General features: G+C 40.5%; 2 protein-coding genes across 7 annotated transcripts in view; one reads left to right on the plus strand and one right to left on the minus strand.

Annotated features, from left to right (window-relative positions):
* Positions 1-11,383, plus strand: part of dnajb4 (DnaJ heat shock protein family (Hsp40) member B4) — an 84,636-nt gene that overhangs the window by 35,206 nt on the left and 38,047 nt on the right. The gene's annotated exons all lie outside the window — the stretch shown is intronic.
* Positions 1-11,383, minus strand: part of fubp1 (far upstream element (FUSE) binding protein 1) — a 43,413-nt gene that overhangs the window by 23,313 nt on the left and 8,717 nt on the right. For all 6 annotated transcript variants that reach the window (XR_007263125.1, XM_048602414.1, XM_048602415.1 and 3 more), the window contains exons 3-6: positions 10,635-10,670; positions 9,111-9,147; positions 5,325-5,374; positions 966-1,037 (exon numbers count right to left, since the gene is read on the minus strand). Coding sequence is in view for 5 of the 6 variants with exons in the window: in XM_048602414.1 (XP_048458371.1) it covers positions 966-1,037; positions 5,325-5,374; positions 9,111-9,147; positions 10,635-10,670 (195 nt within the window). In the remaining variant the exon portion in view is untranslated. The remainder of the gene's footprint in view (positions 1-965; positions 1,038-5,324; positions 5,375-9,110; positions 9,148-10,634; positions 10,671-11,383) is intronic.

Raw genomic sequence — 11,383 nt, forward strand, 5'->3', positions numbered from 1 at the left:
CTGCCATTACCTGGCACTTGCCTGCTATGAATGTTATTTGCCTCTCATCGGGTCAATCTTAAATGCTGAGATAGTAAGAACTGCCGATGCTGGAGTCTGAGAGAACATAGTGTGGAGCTGGAGGAACACAGCAGGCCAGGCAGCACGAGAGGAGCAGGAAAGCTGACATTTCCGGTCCGGACCCAAAACGTCAGTTTTCCTGCTCCTCTGCTGCTGCCTGGCCTGCTGTGTTCCTCCAGCTCTACACTAATCCTAAATGCTGTATGGATTCAATGATGAAACAGGTGAAGCCAGTTGGACTTCAGACATTATCCTGAGGAGCTCCTCCAGTCATGTTGCAGGACTGACATGACTGAGTCCCAACAACCAAGATAAACTTCATGTGTGCTTGAAATGACTCCTATTCCTGATTCTTACAGACTCCAGTTTTGCTGAGGCTTCTTGATGCCAGACAGGAATTGCATTGCTGAACAAAACCATTAACGTCACCTTTTACCGCTTTGGGACGTCAGTAATTCTCTTGCTACACACACAGGACCAACAGAATTAGCTTGGATGTATACAAAGGAAGGTAAAGTACATGGGGGAGTAAGTGGACAGAGCCATATGCCAATCAGGTCAGATGATGCAAGGTACAATATTGGTCATGCAGAAGTTAAATAAAACACGCCTATTAAACTGAATGGTCCATTTGCTTGGTAAAAATGAATTAGACTTTCATATAAATCCAAGGCATCAAATTTAGTTAAGTATAATAACTGTCCTTCAATCAAGGGAGAGCAAAACAAGACCTTGATTTAACTAAACCAAAATTAGTACATTTGGAATAAACTAACAGCACGTAGCTATAATTCTGAACTACTGTCTCCGTTTATATTTTTCACACCTATTTCAGACCCACTTCCACTAAAATAGGTGCAATTAATCCAAACAAAGCAAAAATTCAACCTTCATAAGTATCTTACCAGGAGCGATCTGTACTTTGCACCCAGACTCTTGTTGTATGCGTGAGATCTGTTCCCCACCTCGACCAATTACTGCAATAAATATAGAATTATCAAATATGTGAGTGAACAGTTTTATACAAAGTTACAACAGTACAATTTTTCACAAGCTTGCAAATGGTTCAATGAAAAATAAGCCAGCAATTCTCCTCTTTGAAACCATTACTAAAAGCAAAGACTCCCAAACTAAGTCATTAACCAGATGAAAATTTTGGGATCACAAGCTCTGCGACCACAGTGGTGGCTGCGTGGCAATGGGTCACTTTGATGATTCTGACTGGGCCCTGAGAGCCTGCTGAAGCTCCATTTAAAAATACTGAGTTTGATCAAGCGATTATCATCACGAGATCATCAAAGGGAATGTTCCCCGTTACTGGTACCTCGACTTGACATCACAGTTTGAATTCAAAAACCCATTCGCTGGGATGACATATTTACCTATTTTGCACTTCTATGCACACTACAGGAACAAATAAGCATGCCACAGATCAAGTAGTAGATAATAGTGACTGCTATTGGAATCACCCCCTCCAACCACCAGCTCTTACAATGCTGGGGTCAAATTAATGAGCACAGGGACTAGAGAGGGAGACAATCAGGAAAGAGAATGGGCGTGAACAGAGTAGGGAAAGAGAGAAACAAGTGAAAGAGCAAATAATTACAACCCCAGGAACCACAAGGGTCGTGAGGTTGGGATGAAAAGCACTGATCTTCTCACTGAAATTCAGCATAGGTCTCAGATCTAGACACACAGCAGTGCATTATCCAAGTCACTTAAATATGCATCATTTGCCAATGGGAGAGCAGTTTACTCTTCTTTGCATCATCAGAAAGAATAATCTTTCAATTGAGGATTAGTTAAAACAGAAGACGGAGTCTGGATTAATGGGTCTTTTTCAGGTTGGAAAGGTGCAGCTTCACAATGATCAGACCTATCGATATTAATGACTTGGAGGAGGGGCCGAGTGTAATGTATCCAAATTTTCTGACAAGACAAAAGCAAGTGGGAGGGCACATTGCGATGAAAACATATGGAATCTCAAAGGAGATATGGATAAGTGGAGTGGGTGCACATAATATGGCTGATGGCTTACTTGAGAAAGGATGTACTGGCACTGGAGGGGGTGCAAAGGAGGTTCACTACGTTGATTCCGGAGTTGAGGGGGTTGGCTTATGAGGAGAGACTGAGTAGATTGGAATTATATTCATTGGAATTCAGAAGATTGAGGGGGGATCTTATAGAAACATATAAAATTATGAAGAGAATAGATAAGATAGAAGTAGAGAGGATGTTTCCACTAGCAGGTGAAGCTAGGACAAGAGGGCATAGCCTCAAGATTAGAGGGAGCAGATTTAGAACTGAACTGAGAAGGAATTTCTTCACCCAGAGGGTTGTTAATCTGTGGAATTCCTTGCCCAGTGAAGTAGTTGACGCTACTTCAGTAAACGCTTTTAAAAAAAATGTAGAATTTTTTTGAACAATAAAGGAATTAAGGGATACGGTGAGAACGCGGGTAAGTGGATCTGAATCCACGAAAGGATCAGCCGTGATCTTATTGAATGGCGGAGCAGGCTCGAAGGGCCAGACGGCCTACCCCTGCTCCTAGTTCTTGTGTTCTTGTGATGGAGCTTAATGAAACAAAACATGAGGTTATACACTTTGGCAGGAAAATCAAAAGGGAGACTATTATTTAAAGAGAGACTCCAAGGGTTCCATTGTACCTGAGACACAAAATGTTAGCATGCAGGTACAGCATAAGGTTAATGGGGCAAATGGAACTTTGGCTGTTATTGCTAGACAGTTAGGAGTTTAAAAACAGAAAGATTTCTTACAAGTGTGTACAGGGTGTTGGTGAGAATGCACCTGGAGCATGGTACGCAGTTTTGGTCCCATATTAAATAAAAAGGATAAACTGATATTAATGCTTGTAATGAAGAGGTTCACTAGGATGATTCCTGGGGTTCAGGGGTTAATTTGTCATGAATGACAATACAGGTTATGCCTTTAACTACGAATAATTTCACTAATTTAAGAACATGTTAGGATCAATAAAGAGGGATTAGATGTTTTAACAGACATAAAGGTGCATAAATCCCCAGGGCCTGATGAGATGTATCCCAGGCTGCTTAAGACGGCAAGGGAAGAGATTGCTGGGCCCATGGAAGAGTTACTACAGATTTTGTTGGCCATGGTGAAGTGCCAGAAATCTGGAGGATAGCTAATGTGGTTCCTTTGTTCAAGGGCAGCAGGGATAGGCCAGGTAATTACAAATCAGTTAGTCTGATATCAGTGATAGGGAAGTTATTTGAAAAAATTCAGAGGCACCGAATTAATTAGCACTTGCAAAGGCAGGGATTGATCAGGGATAGTCAGTGCAGATTTCTGGAGGGAACTCCTATCTGACTAATTTAATTGAGTTTTTTGAACAAGTGACCAAATATATTGTTGAGGGTAGTGCAGTTGATGTGGTTTATATGGACTTCAGGGAGGCCTTTAAAAGGATCCCACATGGAAGGCTGCTCCAAAATGTAAGAGCCCATGGAATCCAAGGCAAATTTGCAAACTAAGTCCAAAACTAGCTTACGAACAAGGCACAAAAGGTAATGGTGGAGGGCTGTATTTGTAATTGGAAGCCTGTGACCAACGGTACTCTACAGGGATCACATTAATGACTTGATGCAAGTGTAAATGGTATAATTAGTAAGCTTGCAGATGACATATTGGTGGTGTTATTGATAGGGAGGAGAATGGTCTCAGATTACAGTCTGATATTGTTCAGCTAGTAAATGGGACAGTTCTGGTCATCGCACTACGAGAAGGATGTGATTGCACTGAAGAGGGTGTAAAGGAGATTCACCAGGATGCTGCCTGGAATGAAACACCTCTGTTTTGAGGAGAAACACCTTTTTTTTGGAGGAAGGGGTCAAGGGCGTGGTCTGATGGAGGTCTACAAAACTGAAAGGCATAGACAGAGTAGATTATGATAATTTCTTCCCCATGGCAGATGTGCCTAAGTCCAGAGGGCATAAGCTTAAGGTGAGGAGTAAGTGGTTTAGAGATCTGAGACATCATTTTCTCACCCAGTATGTGGTTGAAATATGGAACACACAGCCTGGTATTCTCACAGCATTTAAGAAGCATCTGGATGAACACTTAAAATGCCAGGGCATAATGGGCAGGCCAAACAGCTTGTTTCTATGCTGTATGACTCATGAGTTTAGACCAATATGGGGTGGTCTTATAGAAACATATGAGATTCTGAGGGGGCTTGAGAGGGTAGATGTTGAAATGATGTTTCCACAAGTGGGGAAATCTCAATCTAAGGGAAACAGGTACAGAATAAGAGGGCATGCATTTAAAACAGAGATGTGAAAGAACTTCCCCCTTTGTTCTGACAAGTATATCCACCTGGTCCTAATGTTTCTTCTTACACAATTGCTTAAATCTTCTGTCAATTTATAGAAAACAATCAAGTTTTTCTTAATTATTCTGTTAAAGGGAGTTACATGTCTAACACTGAATGTATTTAGACAAAACCCAAACCAGACAGGTTTGACTGTCTGCATTAAATCGCTGATCCCACTCGTGCCAATGCTTCACTGGGAGCTGTAACAAGTATTCCCAGTGAATTTTCCTATATGCAGGTCACAAAGGATGGCGCAAGGCTTGGGATTGATTAGGTTCAGCCACCAACTCGGTGTGCTTTTCAGAGGGTGGTCAAAAACATGAAAGTGAAGCTCGAGGTGAATGTCAGGAAAGTGACAAAAACTTCAGAGAGATAGTTTTTAAAGGAAGTCTTAGAGCTGACTGATGTGAAGACAGAGAGGTGGAGATTGGGAGGTCTAAGAAAGTACTTTCAGGGCTTGGGATCTATCCAGCTGAAGGCGTGGTCACCAAATGGAATCTTTAAACAAGACACAAGGAGAACTCAAGACAGATCCCCCTGAAAGGCAAAGGGCTAGTTACAAAAGAATCAAAACACAAATGTGGAGATAACAAAAGCTTCAGCAGCATCCGAGCAGACACAGATGCTGTTGCAGGGAATAAAGTTGAGAGTCATGATAGAGGATATTTAGGCAAAAACAGCCGAAGAATGTGTGTGGGGAGGTTCATGAAAGCCTGCACTAAAAGGTATGGAGTATGTAGCACAAGCCAAAGTTGGCTTCAGTATCGCCCAAAGGTAACTGAAGTTGGACAGTGGATGTTGATAGCAAGAAAAAAAGCAGTAAGTGGTTAAGAGTCAGAGTAACATCATTGGCGTACACATAAATGTAAATGTAAAAACAAAATGTTACAGAGCCATGGAGATGTTTACTTACTGAATCCAACCATACCATCGGGTACTTTGTATTCCTCTGTGGCAATTGCCCTATGTTTAAAAACAAAGATCAGAAATTATGTAACACTGTCCATTGGCACTACTGGAGACTTCTTCAGCTGGTCCCTTTCTACCATTTCCATTGAGCTTACACTAAAATCTGGGCCTTCGGCTGTTTAAGGCATTGACCAACTTCTGCCACTGGATGGAGATCAGTTAATGCAAACCAAGTGCAATTTTTACTGTACATTGTACCTTCTTTATATCTATACATTTAAGGACATTTCATGTTGGCATTCAGAAATGTAATGAATTTCAAACTTAGAATGCTTAATTTTTTCCTGTTAATGTCCCACAGTACGCTGTAGTATAGGTGTTCTTTCTTAATACTTAAAGTTATGGCTGCATTACAGAAAATCTGTATTTTAAAATGAACAGACTTAAAATGAAGCAAACACAGAAACAAGGCTAGAGAAACTCAGCACTGCTCACAGCATCTACGGAAGGAAAAACTGGAGTTAATGTTTTGAGGCTGGTTCTTCAGAACTGGAAGTATTGGAAGATAGGCTCTTCTTTTATATTTTTATGAAGTTTAAATACTTAAACTTTAAATGAAGCATTGTTTCCAACAGGAATCAATGTTAAAACTAGTGTTAAGTTCCTGAGGACAGTTTTGCTTGGAAAAACAATGTAAAACTGTTACACTAAGATGCATAAGCAATGCTGCTACATCCTTGTTGAAATAAAATAAGAGATCACTAAATATAAGAAACTTTTAAACATTAAAATATTAGAAATAATTATTAAAAACACAAATCAGACAACCATCACTAGTCTTTTTTAAAAAACAGTCCCCCACAACTCGAGAATGACATGCTTCTGCTGCAGCTGGCAGATTCCTGTGTGGTCGCCAGATCCAGTGCATCATCTGCATTCTCAGCCACATGTGGGCAGGAGTTGCTTTGAAGATCAGCATCTTCTTGTTTTGGTGCCTTCCCAAATCAACTAGTGCGTTTGCACCATCCACTGCTTTGATGAGCTGGGTGAAGATACAGTGGAGGCAATAGGCCATTGCTGGATGTTTCTGGCTCATATTCAAAAGGGATTGCAGCACTAAGTCACAAGTGTGGAATACAGGAGTTTATAATGGCTCTTCTAACATTTTATCAATGAGCTTTTAAAATGACTCTTGCCCAACCTACAATGAGATTTTAAACTGCCTCCAGTGCCTAACCTCCAGCAGCCAAGTATGACAGAGTTTTCTCACGAAAGCAAGCCCTCAGGCAAGGAAAGCTTCAGTTGCACAGATAAAGAACTGTACAATACCATAGAGAATTACTTTTAAAAAGCTAAGCCTGCAGCAGTTCATTGGTCATTAAGACAGGCAAATTAAAATAAAATGAGTTACTTCAATACCTACTCAGAGTAACCTAATTCCAGTTTTAACAAGGTCACATGGAATCCTTTGATTCACCTCAAATAGTTTCACAATGGAACAAAGCTATGTTGAAGTGAGGACAGACTGCACTTTAATTTAGTTGAAAGGAACATGCATTGGTATTTCAGAACAGTAAAGCCACATTCATTCAATTTGGCAAATGCATTACTTGCTCCGCACATGTTTAATATTTGAAATATGTTATTTCATGAGATGCAACAATGGTACATTTTTTTGCCCAACCCTAACTATTCTTTGACTTGAGCAGCTTGGGGACCATTTCAGAGGACAGTTAAGAGTCAACCAGGCTGCAGCAGGGCTAGAGTCCCATGTTTGTCACAGCATGCAATGATGGCACATGTCCTTCCCTGAAGGACATAACTGAATCATCGATGAGTTTCATGGTCATCATCAATTTGATCAGCTGCCATTGCTGGGATTTGAAACCACATCTCTAGAACATCAGCCTCGGGACGCAGTGACGGGCCAACCAAACCATTATCTTCCCAAGCTCATAAAGTGGGTTGTGAAACATGCACCCTGGTCCCCTCATCTCTAACCCCATGAAGAAATACTTGGTCTTCACCCTCCATGCAAATGTCACATGAAGTTCGCCAGTTACATACTTCTAATGCTAGTCAAACATCAATCAAATCTGCACGTACACATTTTAAAAACATTGTTGGCTAGGGCCTCTTGCAATGTTACTGTTCTACGGTTCTACATACAGGTTTTTTTTGGGTCTCTCATGCTCATACCAACTCTGCATGACCAACTCAGCTGATCCCACTCCTCTGCCATTTTTTCATAAGCCTACAAACTTTCTCTCTTTAGGTGCTTATCTAATGCTCTTTGGAATACCTACATTCTCTCTACCTCCACTATACCCTCAGAGGAAAATTCCAGATGCACCAAAGGCTTCCTCACACTCCTGTGGCTCTTAATCACCTATTATCAACGTTGTCTTGCTTTTGAGTTTTCTACGAATACCTGAATTCACCTATCCACTTTGTTAAGATCTCTCAGATTAGAGCATCTCTAATAACTCCCAATTTGTCCAGACAACTGCAATCCCACATGCCTGAAACCACTGTCTTAAATATTTTCTTTACCTTCTCTGTCAAGACTTCATATTTTTCCCAATGTGCCTAGAAATGTGCACAATGCCCCAGTTGAGACAGAGCTGATGTTTTACAAAGGTTCACTGTAACTTTCACATGCTGCCTGAACCACAGTCTCGATCTGCCCCCAACAAGTGAACATATGCAACCTCAGAAATCTAAGGCTGTACCCATGTTTTGAACAATGCCCAGGTTACCCTGAAAATTAGCAGCAGCAATTCTAATGACACACACAACAAATAGGATGCTGCCATCAAGCCAACGAGGTATTCTACTTGTCATACAAATCAGTGATGTGGTACAGGAATTTCAGTTGCAGTGTTATGGCAGGTACGTAGGTCCTTTGCTCCAAACAGTGGCAGGCCATATCAAACAACAAATAGCTTGAGCTGTTCACCATAAGGTACTGACCATGCCCAAACCAGTCCACTCTTGCAAAACTCTCAAGTTTCCAACATTAGACATCATTCTACAATCAGACATTTGCAGGATAATCTAAAGCATTCAAAGAATTACAGCGACAAGCAAATCAGGATTGTCAATTGGGATTGCAGCATGTGCACTTGCATTCACTGGAAACTACATATATTAACATGTGGGGCCCTGCTCTTTGCAGGCAAAAAAAAAATGCACACTCACTGTGCCTGTTTCAATTCAACATAAGTGACAGCCATTTGCTGGTTCATTTGTCAGGGAAATGTCAAGGGTCAACTTGACTGGTTTAAAATTTGAACGAACCTGGCAGCACCGTGGCTCAGTGGTTAGCGCTGCTGCCTCACAGTACCAGGGACCCGGGTTCAATTCCAGCCTCAGGTGACTGTCTGTGTGAAGTCTGCACGCTCTCCCCAGTGGGTTTCCGCCAGGTGTTCCAGATTCCTCCCACAGACCAGAGATGTGCAAGTTAGGTGCACTGGCTATGCTCAATTACCCTTAGTGTTCAGGGATGTGTAGGTTAGGCGCATTAGCCATGGGAAATGCAGGCTTACAGGGGTAGAGTAGGGGGATGGATCATTAACAGTCCATACTCAATGGTGCTGCCTACACCAATCAGCTAATCAAACAGCAGTCTCCGTTCATCTATAAATGTTGGTTTCCACTTAAATTGGCATTCTTATGCATTGTTCTGATTAGCACAAAATGTAAAGCTTTGACAACATTTGTTTTTAAATCAGCAATTCACAATCTGTATGACCAAACAACTACTTGAATAAGTTAATGTCTTCCCTACCTCTGTTGATGCATTGCAGCTAGCTGTGCTCCAAATGCTTGAAAGAAAAATAAAAAAGTATTAATCAATAATCTGATGACTGATCGCTGTGTAAACAATGGGTGCTTATTAAAAGTGACAAAATGTACAGCACAAAAAGGTCACAAATCATGTTTAAAGATTTTAACAAACGCACAGCATAGAATTTGCCACAGAAAGAAGTCATTCGACCAAACTGCTCCACACAAGCCTCTTCCCACCTTACCTAATCGAATGTTGTTGACATATTGTTCCAGTCTTTCTGCCTTCTTTGGTTAAACTTCCCGTCAACTGTATCTATCCTATTCACCTTAATTACTCCATTTAGTACATGCCACAGCTGTAACCACTTGTTCTGCATGGTTTCTCTTGAATATCTTATTGGATTTATTCATTCTTAAAGTGAAGTGTGAACACCATTTCACTACCAGTTGCGCCACTTCAGTTTCTTACATATTCCCCTCTATTTGGCAAATTTCCAATAAAGCAAGAGACATGCTACACTTGCTCATGAGTACCTTGCCAAATAGTCATTTAATTACCAATATTTATAGATTTCAAACTTTCAACAACTCAGTGCTATTCCCCTGCTCACACCAAATAACGAAAACAACTAAGCAGCTGAGGATGACTCAACAAGATCAACCTTAAAATCATTTTAATACTAACGTGAAATATTTAAAAAAAAAGGTTTAAATACAATATAATCTTGAGGTCAACTTTGTTTTCCAAAACCAGTATCACCGGAGTTTCCTTTGCTCATTAATTTCAAATTCTGAGCCATCCTCAGTTGGTTATTTACTCTCATTACAGCCTTTTTCCTGTGAGTAGATGATTGAAGTATTTGAAAGTCACTATTTCCATGAGGTCTTGCTGTCTTCAAACTAGTGTGTTAAGCGAGTGTCAATCGGACCATTGCAATTTGAGAATTTGATCACTCTGTTTTTTTTAAAAAAACTGCAAGTAACAGTTGATATTAGCAAAAGTGATTATGAACTTTCTGAAAAGATAAGTGGTAATTTTCCACTCTTGGGAATGGCTTGTTTTTTCTTTCAAAATTTAAATTTGTTTCACAGATAGGTCACCTGACCTGAGTTCCCATTTTCAGAATGGGAAGAAACGTGCTCAGGCAATTAATTCCAAAGTCATTTTGCAAGCCTGACTTTGCCTTCCAGCTTGAACAAAATTTACCTACATTTTTATATTTTAATGATTTAGTAATTGACATCCTAGTTCATAGAAAAAAGCCACCTTACGTGGCACCCTTTATGACTACAAGTGTTGTCAGTTTTGGAATAACAGTAGCACAGCAGCATCCCACAAACTGTAACTATCTTGTCAACAGTAAATGTGATTTTGAGATACATGCATGCAAGTGCATTTCATAAATTTTGTTTATACAACAGAAGAGGGAGCAATCATTCAAGTCTTTTTTTAAAAATTACAAACGGGAAAAGATCTACCGCGAAGTGACGAAAACAGAAGAGTTGGAAAAGCACTACTTACGATCGTTCTGAGCAACTTTCTTGGTGTCTGGTTGATCTGCAAAACAAAGGATTTTCTCAACTGATGCATCTAGCTACTCCACTGAACCAAAGAAAATAATCACTGTGAAGCAGGCCAGTCAATTTTCATCTTTCAGAAAGCAGGATAAACAGAGGAAGGTAGTTCCTGATGACTACGGAGTCCAGAACCAGAGCTCATGGTTCAAGGATAAGGAATAGGCCATTTAGGACTGAGCTGACGAGGGATTTCTTCACCCAGAATAATGAGCCTGTGGAATTGAGTTCCACAGGAAGTGGTTGAGGTCAAAATATTGACTGTTTTCAAGGAGTTGGACATTGTTCTGAGGGACAAAAGGAGCAAAGGGTACAGGGAGAAAGCAGGGACAAAGGTATGGAGTTGAATGATCATGTTGAATTGTGGAGCAGCCTCACTGGGCGACATGGCTTATTCCTGCTCCTGTTTTCATTGTTACTACAGGAGATAAAAAATAGGATTTTGAAATCATAATTATTACTTTTGCAGTACATTTGGAAAAAAATAATGTTCCAAGTAACAGCAAAAATATTTTTGCATAGGAAACAAGGAGTCATGAGAACATAACTCAAAAAGCAACTTAAGATACAATGAGAGATAGTAGGAACTGCAGATGCTGGAGAATCCGAGACAACAAGGTGCAGGGCTGGATGAACACAGCAGGCCAAGCAGCATCATAGGAGCAGAGAGGCTGACGTTTCGGGCCTAGACCCTTC

This window comes from Rhincodon typus, chromosome 10, assembly GCF_021869965.1.
Source record: "Rhincodon typus isolate 14 chromosome 10, sRhiTyp1.1, whole genome shotgun sequence".
Lineage (NCBI taxonomy): Eukaryota > Metazoa > Chordata > Chondrichthyes > Orectolobiformes > Rhincodontidae > Rhincodon > Rhincodon typus.